Source organism: Doryrhamphus excisus, linkage group LG8 (genome assembly GCF_037039965.1).
Source record: "Doryrhamphus excisus strain RoL-2023G ecotype Guam linkage group LG8, RoL_Dexc_Guam_v1.1, whole genome shotgun sequence".
In the NCBI taxonomy this organism is placed as follows: domain Eukaryota; kingdom Metazoa; phylum Chordata; class Actinopteri; order Syngnathiformes; family Syngnathidae; genus Doryrhamphus; species Doryrhamphus excisus.
Genome location: NC_136364.1, coordinates 14,461,842 through 14,485,872, shown reverse-complemented (window position 1 = coordinate 14,485,872; position 24,031 = coordinate 14,461,842). Strand labels below are relative to the sequence as shown.

The 24,031-nt window shown below is 40.4% G+C and overlaps 1 protein-coding gene across 1 annotated transcript; it reads right to left on the bottom strand.

Moving 5' to 3' along the window:
* Window positions 1-15,459: 15,459 nt before the first annotated feature.
* On the bottom strand, window positions 15,460-23,724 carry LOC131134442 (interferon-induced GTP-binding protein Mx-like). Its single transcript, XM_058079731.2, has 12 exons — window positions 23,396-23,724; window positions 22,609-22,746; window positions 22,383-22,537; window positions 21,721-21,859; window positions 21,020-21,218; window positions 20,862-20,940; window positions 20,650-20,772; window positions 18,910-19,051; window positions 18,687-18,845; window positions 17,454-17,530; window positions 17,069-17,368; window positions 15,460-15,724 (listed from the first exon to the last, which is right to left on the bottom strand). The coding sequence occupies exons 1-12, from the start codon at window positions 23,580-23,582 to the stop codon at window positions 15,500-15,502; spliced, it is 1,923 nt and encodes a 640-aa protein (XP_057935714.2). The 5' UTR covers window positions 23,583-23,724; the 3' UTR covers window positions 15,460-15,499.
* Between the last annotated feature and the right edge of the window lie 307 nt (window positions 23,725-24,031).

Below are 24,031 nucleotides of genomic sequence, written 5' to 3'. Positions count from 1 at the left end.
ATGGCGTATAGAAGGGTTTAGATTCTGTACCACAGATGGCGGTAATGCACACCAAAGCTGCTTGCCAACCGCCAATAAACAACAGAAGAAGAAAAACACCACGAAGAAGAACGCACCCTGACAACTTTCCGTTTGAGCGGGTACAAGATACCTCAATCGGATTTGGGAAAGGAATATTCCACCCCTGTGAATCCCATTATATATTTCTTTCGGAATGAGGTGTATACAAAGTTCAATTCTTTCCGTATGAGCAAATAAACTGAATGCAATTGGAATATTTGGGTCCATGTATACGTGGCTATTGAAAGGCATTTATCGGCATATGCCAATCACATGATTTTTCACAGAAATTGGCCCATCCTGATCAGGGGTTGATCGCTCGGACCATGCCTAATATTAATACAGCAATACACTGCATGTCAATGTAACAATATCAACACATGAATTGTCCTGATAAGAATAAAAATATCAATGTCATCCTGCTCGTCTCCATCCAATACTGATATTACACTTTGGTACCATACTTCCATCCTTACCATTCATATTGAGCCTGAAGATTAGTGAATATTAGACAAGAAATAACTAAATCAATGTCATTTCTTCTGTTATATAACAATGCGTGACATTATTGTTACATGCAATGAGCGATGTTGGCTTTCATTGGCGCGGTGTATCCACCCATGCTTAACTTGGCTATAGCGCTGCTCTCGTTCTGGCCGTGCACTCAGCTCACAATATAGTGGAAAACAACATGATGAAGTAATTGGCATCAGAAAAAAAAAAAAAAAAAAACGTGCATGTGAGCCCAGCATCTATATTTGGAGGTCCTGACTGTCATGGTCGTTGAGTATGATGCCGTTAGTGCTCAGTGACAAAGCAGCAGCAAGAACACGTGGCCTCAGTCCATGTGGGTCTTGTTAGTCTTGTGTTACTCAAAACAGGCTGCCCCGCCCCCCCCCCCCCAAAAAAACAGCCTCAGAGCATGATGATGCGGTGTTCTTCCATGACCTGGACTAGGGTAGGGCATCAAGGGGAGCCGGGACTAACATTGACATTCTTCAGGCATCATTCTCATTTTTAAAATTTGAATTCCTGGATTTGATGATTTTATTATACGTTGTTTTGTACATCAGAAAATATGTACATGCTAGAACAGAAAGTTCTTACATCGTTGGAAAGATAGAACATAAGGGTTCCAGCCAAACTCCGAGTGATGTATTAATTCATAAATACGCAGTCATGTCCTCGCACTTGTGTCATATGCTCGACTATACTGCGTCTGGTCTGTCATTTACAGCATTTATAAGGTGGCGGCAACACTCCATGACAGCAGCAGTGACCTCAGACCGGGTGACGTTGCAGCAATGACAGCTGCTCGATGTTGCCAGATAGGAGGTTTGCACAGCTGGACTTGCAAGGAGACATGGACAACATCCAGTCACAACCTCCTTTAGTGCCATACGGACTTGGACATTAACGACCTTGTGAGGATTCATTCCGACAGGCGCTGCAAGTGAATGGAGCAACTGTTTTATGTTGTGTTTTGTAGAAGGATATGAACAATCCACAACTTTTATGGTAGGTTTTTGTAACCGAGAAGCAGATTTCTGCATACAGGTGGAGGGGTACTGTCACGCCCCGTGGTGGAGGGGTACTGTCATGTCCCGTGTGGGTTCCCACGTGACAGTTTATGTTCCCTTCTTGGCTTTAATTTCTGTTCAGACACCCTTATTTTGCATTCACTTCCTGCTTTGCCCCGTTTTTGATATGCCAAACCTTTGACATATCGAAAGATTTCATTCATTCATTCATTTTCTTACGCTTTTCCTCACGAGGGTCGCGGATGGTGCTGGAGCCTATCCCAGCTGTCTTCGGGCGAGAGGCGGGGTACGCCCTGGACTGATCGCCAGCCAATCACAGGGCACATATAGACAAACAACCATTCACACTCACATTCATACCTATGGACAATTTGGACTCTCCTATTAACCTAGCATTTTTGAAATGTGGGAGGAAACCGGAGTACCCGGAGAAAACCCACGCATGCACGGGGAGAACATGCAAACTCCACACAGAGATGGCCGAGGGTGGAATATCGAAAGATTTGTGAACAATATTCAAAAGAAATAAGCCTTTTGTGTACATAGAAAACAACAACTGTTGTGTATATTTACCGAGTGTATTTATAGCCCCTCATTCTCAATTCCTACCCTCATCGAAAATGGTATAACACTGAACAAACCACGTGGATGAGACACGAGCTACGCTATTCAGTTGTACTGTATTTGGACAGCTGATTTCATTAGATAGCCGTACGGCTTTATGAAAGGGGCCGCTGACCTTCCCATCATAACTGCAATAACCTCAAATAAATTATGCCTCATTAGAGAGCGTTCGTCAATATCGTTGCTCCCTCAGAGATATTTTAATCAAGTACATGTGTTCCCGGCACAGTGCACAGAAAAACAGTTTTTCCAAGGCTAACATAATTTCAATGATGTAATCGCTTCATTTATCAGTTGGATGAAATACTGTCTGAAAAAAGCATGAAGTAGATGAGGGATGTTCTTTCACCATTTTATTCTATCTTTATTTTTGTTTTTGTGTGTTGCTTTTTGTTAGATTATTGATTTTGTTATATTTATATATAGTTATATCGTTTTAAAAGCCAAGGAATAAGTTCTTGGACGCAGAAGAGCGAGGAATTGGAGGATTTGCATCCATCCATTTTCTATGCCGCTCAATAGGGTTGCAGGGTATGCTGGAGCCTATCCCAGCTGTCTTCGGGCGAGAGGCGGGGTACACCCTGAACTGGTGGCCAGCCAATCACAGGGCACATATAGACAAACAACCATTCACACTCACATTCATACCTATGGACAATTTGGAGTAGCCAATTAACCTAGCATGCAAACTCCACACAGTGAGTGGAGAATCGAAAAAACCCACGCATGCACGGGGAGAACATGCAAACTCCACACAGAGATGGCAGAGGGTGGAATTGAACCCTGGTCTCCTAGCTGTGAGGTCTGTGAGCTACCAACATACTAACCACTATTTATTTACTTATTTTTAGATGGTGTGATATAGTCTTGCATATTTCCAATCATTGTTACTATGCCCGTATCATAACAGTACAAACTAGACATACTGTGTACTAGTAGAGTAGTAGACCATCATATACAGCAGGCTTTAGACACAGGAATCAGGAATCATTATATTGAGTTGTATCTATTATTGTATCTATTATTCGGTATATAGTAATAAGGTCTTGAACATCTCACACTGTGTTTGAACATCTTCCCATCTGTCATGCAGCCTATGACATAACGCTATTAGATTTCTATTGTCTCCTCCTGGAACACGCTTTCCCTCTGGCTCACATTTATGCAAAACATTTACACAGTGTTTCACTGGGTTTTCATGAGCGAATTTCAGCCATGTGTTGGACCGAAGTGGCTCCTAAAGTGGCGCATTTCCTTCAAAACACACCAGATGGGTGACGTCAGCCTGACAGAAACAACGCTTGAGGCGATGCTTTGTTCATCATATCTACGAGAGAACAGAATTGGGTTTGAAGTCACTCTCCGGCGGTGATATATTGATTATTTTTTGACGAGTGACAAATGAAGTGGGGACGCTCCACCAGGAAGTGTTGCATGATTAATTAGCTACACATTTTTTTGGCTGTATAAATGTCGTGTCATGTTTTTAAATACAGGTGGTCCTTGTTTTATGGCGTTTTCGTGTTGTGGTGTTTTTGTGGCTAGGATGGATGCGCCCCCATAAATTCTTTATACTGGCGGAAAGAAACAAATATATAGGTGCTACAGGACGCTTTTATGAAGTGGAGAAACGCCAACGAACATTGGCCGACCATCGTGAAGAATAAAGATCTTTGAACATACGTATGATAGGATCCGCTCCTATGAAATGTACAGTGATAACTACGTAGTGTAATGGTCTATGCCTGGTTGTCCCTCCCTTGCCCATTCCCCAATATTTTGGAGGTAGGGACAACTGCATGAAGCCACATGACTCACACACGTTCATTTCCACTTTGCATGAAAGCTAAATTATTGATCTGCTTCATCACAAAACCACTGTCGTTATTTGCGCTCTGACAAAACGATCAAACGGTTCGCATGTGGCGTCATGGCAGGTTGGCTCAAATGTTGGGATGGGGGGGGGGGGGGCAGTTCAAACAAAAAGAGTTTCATCACCAAAAGACTTAAGTCTCTGGAGAACGGCGAGGATCCAAATTACAAAATGAAAAAGCAATGTCTGAGAATTTTCCATAACTCACACACATAAAGTGAATACTTGCAAGGAAATATGGTAGGATAGGGTAGAACTAAATGCACTACCTGACCGGAGTGGAAAGAAAGAGCTGATTGGAGATTGGAGATTGGACACAGGGATCAGGACAAGATACGGGTGTACAAATGGCGGCCGAAAACACTCATAGAAGTAAGGTCCAAACCAAAGTAACAGTCACCAAGATTGCCAAGATCACCAAGACAGATTATATTTCCAGGCGTCCCAAAACTGGACAGGACGGACGGATGGATGAAGGTCTGGATGAGGGCCTTCAGTCCTACAGGAACCGTCGGATAGGCAACAAGAAACGATCCAAGGAGGAGAACACCTTTGGGGCAAACGGAAGAGTAGGTGGTTTGCCACGAGAAAGAGGCTAGGTTGGCTCCACTCTGGTTGCTCGACTGGTGAAGTGGTAGAGGTGGATGGCTGTGGTTTGGGGGGTCGAAAACGTACTTTGTTTCTCAATTTATAAAATGAAGTATTTGAAAACTTGTTAGTAAGTATGCAAGTACACAAATTGAGATGCAGTCCTGGTGTCTCAACATCAGATACATTTCATGGGAACCTGGAAACCGATCTCTTGGTGTTCTATGACTTTTGCAATGTCCACAAAGGCATGTTTGATGTGGAAGAACACGAGCGCCCTGACCTCAACTCCATCATGTAGATAACTTGGCATGACATGACCTATTAAACAGTCTGTGAATGAATTGCACAACAGTCAACACAACGGTCATGAAGATGAGGTCATCTGAAAAAAAAAAATCTTTGTTGATGACATCATCAGCCACCGTATTGTTTTTCTTTCAAAACAGTGAGTAAGTAGGGGGCAGGTGCATGCATGCATACGTATGAAAGGTTGATGTCTATTCCCCCCCACTGTTCACCTTTGCCAGACAGTATCTGTCAGCAAGGCTGCAGGCGTCTTTCCCCCATGGTGGTGAGTTACCATGGTACTGAGATACACTGAGGAGAAACAGTGTTGTTGTCTCCACAGTCTCGTGTTTGCACATTCCATATAGCACTTTGTCTCAAGCAATATGAGTCAATATGGAGGTGAGGCAAATGTTATTTGGTTTAGGTCCCAGTCATGTCTGTCCGTAGTGACCACCGGTTGTGGATTGACCAGGAAAGGAATTTGGTGTGGATTAGCTTAAAGGCTGTGATGCAGAAATATTGTATTATTTGTTATTAGCAATGTGCAGGACAAATGTATAGCCATCAAATTAGTCCTGTAGATTTGAAAACGGAAGATACCTCAATCGGATTGGGGAAATGAATATTCCACCCCTGTGAATCCGATTATATATTCATTCGGATTGGCACTTTTCTTTCGGAATGAGGTGTATACAAAGGTTACATTCTTTACGTTTGAGCAAATAACCCAAATGGAATTGGAATATTAGGGTCCATGTATACGTGGCTAATATTTCAACAATTTATCAACAGTCTTATCTTATCAATATGTCTTACAATTTAAGGTCTATTAATCAAGTTTTGTTTTTCCAGCTATTGGAGAAGCATTAGGAAACTTTTATATTAACAGTGATATTTCCTGTCACATGAGTGGAGTTCAGAAAGTTAATTCCAGGAGACTATACTGGTGCGCCGTTCTCTGATTGGTTGTTTCACTGACCTGATACCAGAGCAGTGCGCTCTGAGTGGACAGCTATGGGGGGGCTGATACTGGACATGGTTAAACTCTATATTTTATCAGTATCACTGCCCTTTTCCCGTATCATTCAAAGTCGGTTTCTAGGGTATAGGGCCAATTAATGCTGTAGTATGTGATAATCATTTGGTATCAGATTGATACCAAAATTTGCAGCATCACCCGTCGCTAGGGTTGATAACTCTTCCCTTGCAACTGCAGAGCATTTAAAAAAAAAGAGCTTTTGAACGTTCCGTACGCTGGCTCCGAAATCCTAATCTGATTTAGTGAAGCCACGTCGTGCATATGGTTTGACTTTCAAAGCCATACTTATGCAAGAGCTGTTCCTCTGACTCATTGAGCTGGCAGGATTATATACTGAGAATTTCTTGGAAAGAGAACCGGCCCGCAAAACAGCGGTTAAATCTACGGCTTACATTTACCCCCTGACTTATGGCCAACATTATGACTTGCACAACTTGATGACATTCAATACAAGCGGGGTTAAACATCACAATGCTTAGTTTTGACTGGCGTTGTTCTAAACCATGTGTGGTCTTAGTTTGTATCATTTTTTTGGTTTAATTAGGTATTCAATTAACCATTTATTCATTCATTTTCTAACGCTTAACCTCACAAGGGTCGCGGGGGTGCTGGAGCCTATCCCAGCTGTCTTCAGGCAAGAGGCGGGATACACCCTGGACTGGTGGTCAGCCAATCACAGGGCACATATAGACAAACAACCATTCACACTCACATTCATACCTATGGACAATTTGGAGTCGCCAATTAACCTAGCATTTTTTTGGAATGTGGGAGAATACACGGGGAGAACATGCCTACTCGACACAGAGATGGCCGAGGGTGGAATTGAACCCTGGTCTCCTAGCTGTGCGCTAACCACTCGACCGCCGTGCCGCCTCTCAAATGCCAACTCGGCCATTTTAATTGTACTAGCCTTGTATTTATAGGTTATCACATGGTTTGTCTGGTATCAGGCCCAGTATCATGCCCCCAAGTGCCAGTATCAGCCTGAGACCGAAAAACCATGTGATGATCTTATTATCACATACTATTTCATCAAAAGACCATTTTATTTCAAGAGATTTTTCAGTTTACTACATGTATTACATGAATATGTAAACAGTGTAAACACAATAATTTCAACAATTAGCCACATTTACATGAGGACTTTTTCTCTTTCCGAATGGAATCTTTCCAAATGACCTTTCCGAAAGTAATGGTATACATGGAAAGGAATATTCCAATCTCTTGTCTACATGCACAGCTATAATCAACCAGAATACCGGAGAAAACCCATGCATGCACGGGGAGAACATGCAAACTCCACACAGAGATGGCCGAGAGTGGAATTGAACCTTGGTCTCCTAGCTGTGAGGTCTGCGCGCTAACCACTCGACCGCCGTGCAGCCCTTCAATTAGCCAAATAGGTATTATTAAAAACCTCCAGAACAGAACACAGACTATCTTGGTAGTACTCATAAGCGCTATGTTAGTACATCACGAGAACATTCATGTCAACGTAAACGCACCACATTGCACAAGACTGCATACTACCTTTTATGGAATACGGTAATACCCGGTGCCTTCCTTGGCAGCGCCGAGGCACCGTGTACTGCAGCTGTGGAAAACCTTTGCCAATTGCTCTGCAAGCCATCCATCATGCAGCCCGAGCAAGGCAGCCAGCAGCTGACCACGCACAAAGCAGCGCTGTGGAACGTGTGCTCCATTACACACACACGCCCGTTTAAAACTGTCAAAACAGTGATGTCATTGGATTTGATGGCAGACTTGGCCCGGTGCACTTTTGTGGTTGATGTCGAACCCGCAGGTTCTTCTGCACATGCAAAGCGATGAAGAGGAAACTAATCTCTAAAACAAACCCAAACAGATTGGCTAACATTAAGCTCTGTTTCCAAAGCATAAAAGTGGATTAAGTGGATTTTTCCCCCCAAAAAAACAGGCCTTTTGCCAAGTGAGAATAACTACAAAAAACAACAAACATGTCCAAAATAAAAACATTCATTCATTTATTCAGTCTGCTAAACTTGCTATTGTGCTGCTGGTATTCTGTAACTTGGTCCACGTCGTTAGCAGGCCAACTTGGCTTAACAAACCCTGTTTGACTAGAATTCATTCATTTATGACCATTGCTTCCCAGAATGTTTATATGTCCATGCAACACGCAGATTAGTCCTGTTCCTTTAAGAAAGTCATCCTAATCTCAGCTCATTATGTGGATAAAAGGTGCCGCGAAAAACATTCAAACCTCTCCACCACCATGGGCAAGACCAAAGAGCTGTCAAAACACCTCAGGGATAAAAGTGTAGACACGCAGACTGGAATGGACTACAAAACAGTCAACAAGAAGATTAGTGAGAAAAGAAAAATGGAAGAAATACATCCATCCAGCCATTTTTTATGCCGATTATCCTCAGTAGGGTCGAGGGTCTGCTGGAGCTTCATAGCTTGGTAATGGTAATGGTTTAATTTCATTTGAACATGCATCAGATTACAATTGAATGCATCACATAATCAGTTCCCAGTTCCACATGTCCAAAAGGAGTAGGAAGAAGCAAAGCTTATTAAATCCTACCCCTCCATCTGCTACTTTTACAATCAGTAACTGTTACATTTGTTCACTTCCTGCTTTCCTAATATAGTTTTTTTTGTTGTCACATAACAAAGTACGTTAATTTTTGTCACGTACTGAAGTACGAGGTGATATGACCATACAATGACATAACGGGTACCATAGTACTAATTTTGCTAAATTAAATTAGAATATTTTCGCTAGCTTATAGCATGTTCATAGATATTACCGACAGGTTATGATTGCCGCTCAATCCCAACGCTGTCAATCATTCACACTCATACTCTCTCAAGTCCTCACAGAAAGAACAAAAATGTTTGCAATCAAACCTCTGCCAGAACCCTAAATCAGGACGTGGTCGTATTTAGTAATTTGGGGGCCTTCACATTCAAAGTTATTTCATTGATTTTAATTTTTACAATAGCAGGGTATGTCATGTCGGCCATTTTGAATGTGTGAATATAGGAAAATTCCTCAGTTAGTCCTTAAAATCCACCTGTGGAATTATTATTGTTGATCACAGCGTTTAATATAGTTTACCGCTTTAATACTCACATCTTTGTGATGGGCTGCACGGTGGACTAGTGGTTAGCGCGCAGACCTCACAGCTCGGAGACCCAAGTTCAATCCCACCCTCGGCTATGTCTGTGTGGAGTTTGCATGTTCTTTGTGGGTTTTCTCCGGGTACTCCAGAAAAACATGCTAGGTTAATTGGCGACTCCAAATTGTCTATAGGTATGAATGTGAGTGTGAATGGTTGTTTGTTTATATGTGCCCTGTGATTGGCTGGCCACCAGTCCAGGGTGTACCCCGCCTCTTGCACGAAGACAGCTGGGATAGGTTCCAGCACCCTTGTGATCCTCGTGAGGATAAGCGGCAGAAAATGAATGAATGAATGAATCTTTGTGATGTGGGTGTCAATTATGTAATCATGATGTAGTTTAAAGCATGTGAATTATGACTAAAACTAATATGTACTGAAGGCGAAAAAAAAATCAATAATCAGTATGCCTAATGACAAATCCACTCCTGATTCAAAATCGCAATAAACTCCGGACCCATCAGTGTTGGGCTGTTTTGCCCAAAGTGCAATGACTTCATTTCCTGTCTCGTTAGCTTCCAAAAAAACATGTCTCCTACTTGTGCCTCAAAGACACCATTGATCAAGCTGCCCTATCATTTACAGTTGGGGTAGTTGCAGGTTTCCCAAGTGACAGAGTGAAATACTGCACTGTGGTTTTGACAGTACCTTCCATCTCAGGTGAGAAATAGACGACTTGTTGCCACGGGCTTTAGTTCAGGGGTACTTGCTGCTGTCAACTCACTCAATTTATCTTTTCCTTTTTCACAAAGACTCTGTGTCTCTGTCTCACATGCATGTGTGTGCACATGACTTCTTGTCAGCCTCCACGGGATTGGCATTTTTCAAATTCATGAGGACGGTGTGAAATGATATGGTATGGAATCAAATTAAAGCTCATTTAGCATTTTTAACCATTAGGAAACTAATTATACTTTGTTTATTTGTTGACATCGCCATTAGTTCTGAGCGTAGGCCTCACAGCTAGTTCAATTTCACACTCGTCCATCTCTGTGTGGAGTTTGCATGTTCTCCTCGTGCATGCATGGGTTTTCTCCGGGTACTCCGGTTTCCTGCCACATTCCAAAAACATGCTAGGTTAATTGGCGACTCAAAATTGTCCATAGGCTGCACAGTGACTGAGTGGTTAGCATGCAGACCTCACAGCTAGCAGACCCGGGTTCAATCCCACCCTCGGCCATCTCTGTGTGGAGTTTGCATGTTCTCCCCGTGCATGTGTGGGTTTTCTCCGGGTACTCCGGTTTCGTCCCACATTCCAAAAACATGCTAGGTTAATTGGCGACTCCAAATTGTCCATAGGTATGAATGTGAGTGTGAATGGTTGTTTGTCTATATGTGTCCTGTGATTGGCTGGCCAACCAGTCCAGGGTGTACCCTGCCTCTCGCCCGAAGACAGCTGGGATAGGCTCCAGCACCCCCGCAATCCTCGTGAGGATAAACGGTAGAAAATGATCCCACACCCAAAACCGAATCTCATGACACAGTGGAACCTTGGTTAAAGTATGCCCAGGTTTGGAAAATTGGAAATTAATGTATTTTTTCCGGTTAGGGTTCAATAGGCACACATCTAGTTATTGATGTAAGTGTATGTAACATATTTCTATTATGAAACATCGTTTTTTAGCATGCTAACAAAATGGAAACCATCAGTAGAAGTCTTTGTCTTTGACTCTAGGAATGTGACCATATCCCGATATGGCGATATATCGTAACATTTAATTTTTCTCCTAGTGTGCAATGACAATAAAGGGAGTCTATCTATCTAGTTGATTATCAATATGCACCTGCCAAGTATCGATACTTTTCATTCACATACAGGAGTGGTGGGAAAATCAGCATGCTACGAAGACACAACAGGAGAGAACATGGCGGACACAAGTTAAAATATGCACCAGCAGCCTTCAAGTGAAAAATGTGGATCCATTTGGAGTTTTACTGTACCGGTTATGGGACAAAACTTATGACTTTATGATTTCCCTGTTAACAGAATCTGTTGTTAAACCTGGAATCTCAGGGAAATTGATAGTATGAATGAAATGCTGTAACAGTGAGGGGAAATATTACCGTGCGGGGAAATATCGAACTAGTAAAAATCAGTGTCAAGCAGTAAAAATCACAGACTGACCCCAGGCCAAACGTAGGGACACCACTGGCTTAATCAGTAAGCAAATAATCAAAAAACTAAAAAGTTGTTGGATTGGCGGTGAATAGCCAGCTGTATCATTTTACTCGTTACTCGAATTTCAAACGGATAATTGTCATGTATGATAAATAATTGACCTCTACATATCTGAGTGGATTTTTTCATGGTTTTGCTGCTTTGCCATCAGTGGAGTAACATCACTTAACAAGTTGAGAGATGTTTCACCTTTGACGGACGGGTGGAACATTGTTTTTGCTCAAAGCCTATTTGTTCTCTGTAAAATGACGTAAAAGTGAAAAAATGAATTTGTCTGCCTGTCACTGGAGTCAATCTCCTGTCTTCTGTATGAAATGTAATAACTACTTTCCCCTCAGCTATGCCATTTTTGTCATTAAGGGACCCAACACTTGATTGCTGGAAGTACTGTATACTACAGTTTTACTCCTATAGAGCAACTACACACTACAGATACTAGTTTTCTAGATTATGCACCACTTTCTGCAGTGTGTCCACCCAAATCGTTCAATTTCCACCACCTTCTCCATTCCGCTCCAATTGGTCACACTCCCAAATGCTCCCGAGAACTTCCAGGCATCTGCCAAGCTCATTTTGTCTAACTTACACAAAATAAACAACAATAAAATGATCTTCCCATTACACCTTAGCAAACATTCCCTGCAAACACAGATGGCCTCATGCAGTGTTTTAAGAACACACGCCATATTGTACGCTAACCGGAAAATGTATCCAAACCTGGGCATTTTGCAGTACAGCGTGTATGCTAACTGAGGTTCCACTGTAAGTTTATAATAACAAGATGTATGAAGAATGCAGGGTTCAGTCGAGTACATGCCACGAGTCAGCTCTCCCTCTTTAGGTTCATGGCATGCTTGTTGAGAAGTTTCATTCTGGCCCGTAAGGAGCAGGTGTTGGTTGTAAAACTCCATCACAAAGCTCCCCTCTGTGGTTTATTATCATAGCATGTCACGCCAGACGTGAGCCACACATTAATTGGACATCAATGTTCAACCCTCCAAGTAATCTTTCCCAGGTGCTGTGACTAATTTACACGAGAGTATGTACAGTGTGGCCACGATGAATTGAAGTTGAAGCACTCCAGACATAAACATGAGCGCACGCTGGGTCCGCTTGGAACAAATACACTACCGCTCAAAAGTTTGGGATCACTTGGAATTTTTTTTGGGCAGTCTGAGATATGGCTTTTTCCAACATCCAACATCCTGAAGTCGCCGCTTCACCTCACTCTCAGATATTTGTCTTCTTGAACAGTTGTGCAGCGTTTTTCTGTCCTTGTTAGACCCAGTTTGTGCTGCTCCCTGAAGGGAGTAGTTAACAGCATGGTAAGGGATTTTAGTTTTAGTTCAGATTTTTAAGATGGGTTTTCTAATAATCTATTATCCTTATAAAATAATGAACTTGGATTAGCAGCCATACCAGGAGATTGATGCAGAGGACTGACAGTTGTTGATAGTAGGCCTCTATGCAAAAATGTACATCCTTATTTGAAAATCATCTGATTCATTTTCATTGTTTGTGAAATGGAAAAAATTGTTTGCGACATGCATGAAAATTTGTTTTTCTTTGGAAAAAAAAATTTGCAAGTGATCCCAAACTTTTGAACGGTAGTGTATGTTTTTTTGTTTTTTGTTTTGTAATCCAACAAACTCAATGTGAATGGCCGTTTTTCAGCAACAATCGACTTAAAGCAGATTTATGAAGGCTTCAACAACAGCACATATATTTTAAGTAATATTCTAATAATGCAACATGATGGAATCAAACCTTCAATGATCGACACAAAGGATTGCTGAACAAGAAGGTACACTTTGGTTTTGGGCGTCACAATTTTTGTATGATTTGGTTTTTGACAAAACAATTCTTGATATTGTGTGAATCAAACGGTTGCATATGACCTTTTGGTATGTTGGTATGAATGAATATTATTTCAGATGAATACAATTATTGTTTATTCAGCCCTCTTGGATCACACACCATTCTTTGTCAACAAGAGTTTTTGATTAGGGGTGAGCCTGATACTTGTTTTGAACAAGTATCTGCTACGGATAATTTATTTATGCCAGATATGAGTATGAAACAAGTACATTTCATCATTATCCATATTCTTAAAGAAAATGCTCATTATGTATTCACTCTTCATGCTCTGTGATTGGCCACAGCAACCATCTCTCCTTAGACAGCGGCAGCCACACAGGAACTGAGCGGTGCCTCATACATGTACGTACATTTGCAATTGGCAGGTTAAAAAATAGCTCGTATTGCGTTGGTCACACTGGGTCCACTTTATTAGGTTTTCTTTTCTCTATTTGAGTTTGTATCTCAAATTATTTGGTAAGCTCTTTTGTCATGTACGCGGTGCACTTGACAAGACAGCGCTCAACTTACCTCACACAGATCCATCAAAAAAATTACAGATCACGTATACACATATACAGTACACTATTTTTGGTGTTTCTCTCACGCAGAGCGGATGCTAACGTTTTGCAATAAAGACACGTCACCAAAACAGTTGGACTCAGGCAGGGATTAATAACACTCGTTATTCGACTCGATGCTCGTTATTCAGACTTGTTTTTAGGTGCACACAAGAACCAAGACAGTGTACAAAAACCGGCAACTACAAAAACGGAGGTATTGTACTACTATGTTTTGTTCGGTAATGAATGGTCAGACATAGCGATGCCTTTCCTGCAATGTAAATGGTGCATTTTTGTGGATTTCTTAGTCTATCGCTGTTATTAGATACAGGATTCCGTCTGATTGATTACTTACATCTGTGCTAGTCACTTTTTGTGTTGATTGTGCAATATGAGAACTCCTTGGATAATGTGTCCAATCAAGCCTGAAAAAACACGGTGATAAGCATTCAAATAGCGGGAATGTTTGTTCAGCACTCTGCCCAAATCATGTTCAAAGGCGTCTTGTCAGACAAAAGTATTTGAAACGGGACTGCAGTCACTTTGACACTGATGTATTACAGAATGTGGAGGAATGATGAAAGGGGGGTAACCTTAACCTTAGCCTTCTCGCATCGATTTAGGCTCACAGGCTTTCATGTGCTTTTCTTACATATGCACGGTACTTTGAGTCGTGCAGTACCTGTTTTTCCAGTACCCAAAGAGAAGCGATACCGATACTGTGCAGTATTCTGGAGAAAACAGTTGCCATACAAAACAATGATTGATTTGAGGACTTTTTCACTGATATTTGTTGTAGTGATATTGTCAGGCGCTTCATTACCGAAACTGATGGTAAGCTATTGCTCCTGCCTACGGTATGTGGTAAGTTGTTAGCTTCTTATTTTGCCCTTCTGCCCCAGTCCAGTTTGGAATGAATAAATAGGAGGTTAACTGGTTAGTTTGTTAGCTCTGCATAAGGCAGTGGCCTTCTGTGTCCTCCACATTCCGTGTGGAAGTGGTACATTTTAAGTTTTGTCCTTCTGCCCCCTTCTGTTTGAAACACTTTTGTAAGTTTAGAATAACTAATATGGAGACTAACTAGTTAGCTTGTTTTTTTATGTATTGCCAAATGAAGCATATTGGTCAGTGCAATGATTGTCTACTGCATTTCCTTGATCGTCTGTGCTAACATTATTTAGATTGTATATGAACTTTATTCTCAGCCTCCACCTATTATGATAATGGTAATGGTTTTATTTCATTTGAACATGCATCAGATTACAATTGAATGCATCACATAATCAGTTCACAGTTCCACATGTCCAAAAGGAGTAGGTAGAAGCAAAGCGTATTAAATCCTACCCTTCCATCTGCTACTTTTACAATCAGTAACTGTTACATTTGTTAATTTCCTGCCTTTCTAATATAAGTTTTTTTTAATTATTATTTTGTATATTTATTTTGTATTCATTTTTTATTTATAATTTAATTTTTACTTATTTTTATGTATTTTGTTTATAAATTTTATTTATTTATTTTATACATTTTATTTATGTATTTTAATACAATTATATGACAGCACACATTTTTTGTATTTTTTGTATTTTACCAAAAATAGGTTTTATCCTGAAATGAACAGAAAGATGATTGGGTTGGGTCAGTTGGGTCTTAACTATAAATATAAAATTGTTGTTTTCTTAATTTCATTTCCAATAATTCTTTCTTGTGACCTCTAAAACTCCATGAGGTATGCTTTCGCTTTCATGAGGCGATTGTGACAACTCTGCAAAGTGGACCTTTTCTGTTCAATGTCTAAATCCTCCATCAGCAAGAAGTCTGTGTAGTCCTTGTCCTGTTGCAGAAGTAGCATCTCCTTCTGCAGATGTACAGCAAATTCCTGCAACATCTGGTAGCGAATCACCAACGGGATCTGGTCAGCCAGACGCTGGCTGGCAATCTGGGGTAAGAAAAACATGGACACAGATACGGTGGAACCTTGGTTAGCGTCGTTAATTCATTCCACAGGTCTGACTCTAACCAAAACGTGCTAACCATATCAAATTTTCCAATAAATAATGTAAATCCAAATATTTTGTTCCACAAAGCAAGTTTTAGAGTTTTGCAATTATAGTTTCACATGCTTAAAACAATTGAAAATGCATATAAGTGCATACAAATGTTGAATTAAAGGGATTCAATAAACATTTATGGTTACTTTAAAGGGCACCGATTATGCTTTTCCCACTTTTTTCCACTTTTCCGACCTATAAATGTTATTGTTGCAGGACAATCATCCCAAACACACCAGCAAGTCCACCTCTGAATAGCTGAAGAAAAACAAAATAAAGACTTTGGAGTGGCCTCGGTTTCAGTCCAGCATGACCTTAAAAAGGCGCTTCATGCTGGAAAATCCTCCATTGTGGCTGAATGACAACAATTCTGCTAAGATGGGCCAAAATTCCTCCACACAGAGAGAGACAGAGACTCATTGCAAGTTATCACAAATGCTTGATTGCAGTTGTTGCTGCTAAGGGTGGCCCAATCAGGTATTAGGTATTAACATTGAAAGCATTTAAAATGCGTTGACTAACATTTAATTTTGTTTTATGATCCGAAACATTTAAGTAGTTTGACACTACTTTGTGTTATTATTATTTAATAATTTTTTAATTTTTAATTTATTAAAAAAAAATTATTATTATGTATTATTGTGTTGCACTTTGAGATCATTCACTTGATGTAAAGTGCGTTATAAATGAAATTTATTATTCATTCATTTTCTACCGCTTTTTCCTCACGAGGGTCGCGGGGTGCTGGAGCCTATCCCAGCTGTCTTGGGGCGAGAGGCAGTGTACACCCTGGACTGATCGCCAGCCAATCACAGGGCACATATAGACAAACAACCATTCACACTCACATTCATACCTATGGACAATTTGGAGTCTCCAATTAACCTAGCATGTTTTTGGAATGTGGGAGGAAACCGGAGTACCCGGAGAAAACCCACGCATGCACGGGGAGAACATGTAAACTCCACACAGAGATGGCCGAGGGTGGAATCGAGCCCTGGTCCTCCTAGCTGTGAGGTCTGCGTGCTAACCACTCGACCGCCGTGCCGCCCGAAATGTATTATTATTATTATTATTATTTTGTGTTATTGTTATTATTTACTGATTTTACTGAATTTAAATGAAATTCCATTTATTATGGGCCACATGTTTTTATACCAGAAAAACCTCATATGAATATTTAATGTCTGTTATGAATGGGTTATGGTGTAAAGCAGATTATTAAGACTTACTTTATAATAAATCCTCAGAGGTAACTTCCATTGCTGCAGCGTAACATGACAGGCCGCTGGATCATCCTCACCATCCTCATCAAGATCGTCATAATCATCATCGTCATCATCATCAGAATCACGCAGTGCCTCACGCACTTTGGGCTTGCTCACACGGGGCTCCGCCTCCTCCTCACACGCCTTATAAGTGTTAATGTAGATCCTGTCCTGAGTGTAAACCATCAGCTCCATTTTGAATTGGTTTCTCAGCATGGTCTCTGCAGTTGACTCCCTTTCTTGCTTAATGGCTTCGATCTTTGCCTAGAAATTCACAAGACAAACAAAATCACCCTGAAGCTGGAAAGTAGAATTGACGTTAAATTTCTTGGTAGATGTCGTTGGCAACCTTTGTTGTGTTCAGGAGGTGAGGAAATCCACTGAAGCTACTTTGGGCCAACTGAATGAACACTTTCTTGATAGCATCTGCAATAACAATGGAGGTAACCGTTAGGGTAATCCATACTGAATACGAAGGCAAAGCCACACATGAAGATATGGTCAGTCGTTTTATTTCAAGAAAAAAGCTGCATCGTAGCTTTGTAATTCAGCTGTGCCTCGTTTATCGCTGTTAATTGGTCTCAGACACGACCCGGATAAGAGAATCTCAATTCAATATTAAATAATGGAATGTTTTTGTAGACGGATCGGAGAAAAATTTTTTGACGTTCTAACTATCAGGCATAACATGCTACCGACCTGACGAGCTAGCCTCAATTTATTTATTGCAAATTTAAATTTAAGAGTGGGAAAAGAAGACAAAGTAAAAAGTCAAAAATGTACCACTTCCACACAGAATATGAGGAGAATGTTTTTCTTATAATGTGATGTAAAATGTATGTGTTGTCTCGTGACCAGACTACTACATATGACTTGTCTATCAATATTGACCAATAGGCCATATTCATCCACAAAACAGCAATCATTTATCAATGTATTTAAGAAAAAACGTGATAGTGTTTGAACCGCAATGTCGTGAGGAATGACTGAATAGAAAAAGTGCATTATTAGTTTAAAGTGTTCCCCTATTTTTTGATTTTCTGAATATTTAAACTTTATTCATAAATAATCTTTGTTAATTTTCTTCTTGTACTGACGTTTACTGTGATAATTTAACTATGTTCTTTTCATTTTGTCTGTTTATTTTATTTTGTTTTTGTAAATTGTCTACTCATTAATATTATAATGGTATTCCCATAACATTTGCATTTTGTGCTTAAGTTTTAAACTTTTTTCGCAACCTAACTTTAACCTTTGAACCTTATGCTACTAAAATGAATTTTTTTTTCTTGTAATCTTATGAGAAAATTATGACTTTTTCTTATTAGATTACACCTTTTTTCTCTGAATATTTTAGCTTTATTATTTTTTTCCATTATCTCTGGTGTTTTTTTCTTGTTAAATTCTATTTTTAGAATTTGAAAAAAAAGCTTCTATGAAAATGGCCACCGCTCTGCCTTTGGGACACCACAGTGTTAAACACAGGACTAGAAGGTTAAATACAGGACTAGAGAGTTAAACACAGGACTAGAGCGTTAAAGACAGGACTAGGTTATGTCCGTTTATAAATTCAAGCAGGTACCTCCTATGTCTTTGAGTTTCTTGAGAGCTGGTTCCTCCAACTGCTTGATCCGATCCCGAACCATAACCTCAAAAGTCTGGTAATTGGTGAAACCGGGAAGTTCTCTACCGCGGTACTTTTCTTCATGGTCCTCCACCTCGCTGTTCATCCTTTCAATGACTAGAGAAAGCATATGTAAAAGAGGGAGCAGAGCCAAAGAGCACCAAACACTATGACCACTCACATTTCCTTCCGGCGTTGTTCAGATGGGCGTACCACTCCCTAAACTCTCTTCTGAGCATTAAAAACACATTCAGGTTTTGTCCACATTTCAGTGCCTCTCCTTTTGAGAGGCTGATGGCATCCTGCAAGAATGGTGTCACTTTCTACACATGACAAAGGAGAAAAACGCATTTAGTTGGTGGTGGAACTGTCAATTTTATTCATCCTCATCAGTCTCATCTACGCTGTTTTGGACATGAGGGAGGAAACTGGAGTACGCAGAGAAAACTGATGTCCAACAGAGAGTTAAACCCAGATCTTCCAGATTTCCCAACTGTGTAGCCAACATGCTAACCACTTGGCCATTGTGTAGCCTACCTCGCTCAAAAGTTTGCGATCACTCGGAAACGTTTTGTGCCAGCCTGAGATATGGCTTTTTCTTGGCAGTCCTGCCATGAAGTCCAGCATCCTGAAGTCGCCGCTTCACTGTTGATACTGACACTGGTGTTTGACGGCTACTATTTAGTGTAGCTGCCAAGTGACGACCTGTGAGGCGTCTTTGTCTTTAACTACACACTCTCAGATATTTGTCTTCTTGCACAGTTGTGCAGCGTTTTTCTGTCCTTGTTAGACCCAGTTTGTGCTGCTCTCTGAAGGGAGTAGTTAACAACATGGTAAGAGATTTTAGTTTTAGTTTAGATTTTTAGATGTGTTTTCTAATCATCTATTAGCCTTATAAAATGATGAACTTGGATTAGCAGCCATACCAGGAGATTGATGCAGAGGACTGACAGTTGTTGATAGTAGGCCTCTATGCAAAAATTTACATCCTTGTTTGAAAATCATCTGATTCATTTTAATTGTTTGTGAAATGGATACAAATATGTTGTTGTTTTCTGAAAAACAAATAAATTTGCAAGTGATCCCAAACTTTTGAGCGGTACTGGACGTTAGTTACCAACAGCGAATAGTGAATATAACCACAAGTAACCACCATCATAGCCCAGGCTGGAACAACATGTCAAAAATCGACATTTTTATCGGAATGTAAATGTAAAAGATGTATTTCCTGGAATGTAACCCCCTGTGAAATCCAAGTGTCTACTGTACTGTGTTGTCACAGTATCCATAAATCATCAAGAATATAAAGCAACTTTACAGTAGCGTCTATAATTGGATTAGATGAAGTTTTTGAAGTTTTCTTTGGAAAAAAAAAATTTGCAAGTGATCCCAAACTTTTGAGCGGAAATGTATATTATAATTTGTTAGTATCAGAAATATTCAATAACAATGATCTTGTTCATCCAGGCTGACCCACTTGATCAGGTCAAATACGTTCTCATGTTAAATTGATCCGTGATGGGCATTTATGTAGCAGCCTTAAAGGTCTTCTCCACATGCAGGCGCTTATCTCATATAAGTTTTTGGATACGAGGCCACAGATAACTGGCACTAAAAAGGACGATTTTCAAAAAACCTCAGACCAAAGTTTCTGGGTTTACATCAGAAACAACATGGATGCCTCCAGAGTTTTGTTCAAGCGTTTTTTGCTTGTCCAAACACTGCTTCACATTGAAGAGCAGAGGCAGAGAAGCATTTTCTCGTAACCGGGAGCATTTGAATTTCATTTTCAGTTTATTTTGAACTCCTTGGAACTGAACTGGGACATTTTTAATCAATTCCACACCATCTGCAATAGAACCATGACATGAGACTGGTACCAACTGTAGGTGTCTAAGGCCCGGAGAAGGGAAGCACTCACATCAATGAAGAAGGAAAGTCTCTCCGATGGTTCAGACGGAGGACCGGTGCCATATTTCTCCAGCTCTGCTTGAGTCTGTGCTAGCTTGTCGTCTATCTGCTTTTCCAGCCGAGGCAGAGACCTCTGCAAGTCAATCACATATATGCCAGGAGTCAAGACGTCTGAACGTCATCGTTTTATAAAGCGAGTTGCTAAGATCTATCAGTGTCAACCTGAATATGATGCACCAGCTCCAACGTGAGTTTCTCAGCCAGCTTAGGAACAGTGGCGTGGCCTTCGTCGAAAAGTGTGCTACAGTAAATAAAACACAGCGACTGTCAGTCCTAATGGTACATCAACATCAGTTGGAACGATAAGACAGGCAACATACTTGAAATACACATGGCCAGTGAAGTAGGCTTTCTCGTTGGCTATTGCTTCAGCGAGTGACACCTTCTCATTGATATCCTGCTGACCCCTGCACCTAACAACCATGTAGCCCTTCCTTAGGTGGATGACCTGATTGTGGACAATTTCGACCACGGTGGTTTCTGTGCCTCTGTCCACCAGGTCAGGTTTGGTCAAGATCCCTATCAGAAAAAGCAGTTTCTTCAATGTGATACACACTCCTGATCAAAATGTCAAAAAGCTTCAAAATTCAAACTGAAGAAGCAATTTATTGATCATAGCTAAAAAAAAAAAAAAAAAGAACAAACCACAAGATGTACATTTTTGCAAAGGTCATAAAATTTGGATTGGAAGTGTATTGTGGGTTTTTTTAAATGTATTCATTTTTTAAAATTTTTCTGAAATTTTTTTAAGTTTTTTGAAATTTTTTGAAATGTTTTGAAATTTTTTGGAATTTTTTGAAATTTTTTGAAATTAAAAAAACACATTTTTTTGTGTGTCCCATCCAGCCATTGGGGCAGATAGTATTGATGATCTAAATACCCTTACATGCTAAACAGATTTGCTCTGTGTCAGAAAAAGTGTTGGCTACAACTTCCCTGTACTATGAAATTTTATTTGTCGTTATTTGATGTTTTTGTTATGCGCATTCGTATTGTGATGTTAAGACCTGATCTAACTAACCCAAAGTCCTTTCTCCTTCCGGATCGACCTCCTGAGCCATCTTTAAAGCCTCTGTCGTTGCAATGTCCATGGTGCAAGGGACGACCACCAGAATAATGGTTTCTTGTTTGGTGATGAACTCCAAGATCAGTTTCTTTATCTGGAAGTTTCAAATTATGATGTGTTCAGTTTCATATGTGGGGTTTGTTCATTGTGCAAAGTATGTTATTAATGTAATAGTAGAGTCATATTTAAATCACTAACATAATACTGTATTTTCTGGACTATAAGTCGCACTTTTTTTCATAGGTTGGCTGTTCCTGCGACTTATATTCCAGAGCGACTTATACATGAAAAAACTGTTTATGTTACATAAACACTGGACACCTTTTCTGTTCATGTTTTTTTTGGTGTCGCTGAATAACCATTGTGTTGTAATGTCTGTTTTGGTCAGGTAGTTTGTAAAATAAATTACCTGCAAAAAATGCAACTTATACTCCAGTGCGACTTATATATGTTTTTTTCTACCTAATTAAGCATTTTTGGTCTTGTGCGACTTCTACTCCGGAGCGACTTATAGTCCAGAAAATAGAGTAATCTATTATACTAATATCTAATACCAATACTGGTTATATTACATAGGTACTGTAACCCCATTTGCAATGCAGAAATCTGAAGCAAACCTGATCGCTGATGTTCTCCGGCTGTTCTTTTACAGGCACCCTGGTGATGCCAGGCAGGTCAATGAGCGTCAGATCAGGAACAGTGGAAGAAAAAATCTCCAGACTAATAAGATTCTCGCAGATTCCTACCCCGACGCCGGCCATTTCATCTTGAGCTGCAGGAGCACAAAAGACAGATGATAGAAAAATCTGTAACTTGTAACAGCTCCAGAACCATCCTCCTTACCCTCGCGAATAATTTTCTCCACATCTGCCGGGTCCTTGATCATCTTGGTATAATCGTTGTAGGTAATCTGTGCAAACCACTCCTCTCCTTCTCTCAGTCTCTTCATTTTCAGTTCCAGAGGACATCTTGTCACAATCCCTTCATCGAGGTTGAGAGAAGGTGTGTGAGAAAAAGTCGTGTGAAACCCAAAAGTACCGCAAATATTACTTATTTGTCATTCGGATCTGCTATTACAATTTGTCTTTAAACTACTTTCTCTTGCTGGAAGTCACCAACTCCAATACTTGTGCCTGAGCTTGCCTCGTAAACAAAGGAGGAAGAGCCTATTTGGCTTGCAGCGCACACTCATACAAGGAAGCCCGTCCATCTGTGACATCACAGACCTCCAGTTTTACCACACCCTCCGAAACCGAGCGTTTTGAGCCATTGCAAATTTTTTTCTGGGCTCACTGCCAAATGCGCAACCTCATTCATTATCTGAGATTCTTAACACGAGAATACAACATTCTAACTACATTTATAGGTCAGAAAAGTAGAAAATGCATAATAGGTTCCTTTAATAACCAAGAATAATTGCAAAGGTCAGTTAACATAGTGTCATTTGAGGTACTCATACGTACTCATGACATATTACGGATCGGGTGCGGGATATGGTTACCATGTCAAATAGGAGCGAATTAAGATTTTTCCAGAGTATCCCCAGAGTATTTGATTGATTGTAATTTTTTCTGCAGGATTAATGCCCAAATCCAGTTGAGTGCTAAATACATAATTAAATAAAAGATACCAGTTCCTCTGGGCAAAGCCACCCCAGACAGTGCCTCCAAGACTGAGCTCTTGCCCGAACTTTGGTCCCCGATGATGGCAATGGCAGGCAGGGCTAGGTCCTTCTGTACACCAAGAAAACGAAGCGAGTCAATGAGGTCGATGCAGGGCCGCACCTTCTCCTCGAAATGCTGGTTCAAAGAGTTCATGGTCTATAACTATTTGCTGTGCTCCAAAAAAATGCTACTTTCAAGTATGATACTGCTGCTTAAATGTCAGTAATGGGGCTCACTAGCAGAAAGAAGGAAAATAAAAGTGAAACAATGAGATCTTTGATTTTTACTCAATTGACTTTATTGTACTTAATCATTAACTTAGCTTGTGTCAGCTGAAAGCTGTTCTATAAACCGTCTATTGGCATCGTTCTCCTGCCCCCATAAAGTGCATTACAATCATCAACACTGTATTACGCCACTGTTGCTATCTTTCTGTGTGGTTGTATAACCTTCTAGAATGAAATTGAAACTTGTTTTTTTATCTGTGACTCATGCACTTGGAGACATTTGATTTGCCACAATATTGCCACTCGTCAACAACTCGTCAACATTTCCCCCCCATGGCGATTCAGGAAATCATCAAACCTACATGACGATGTGAC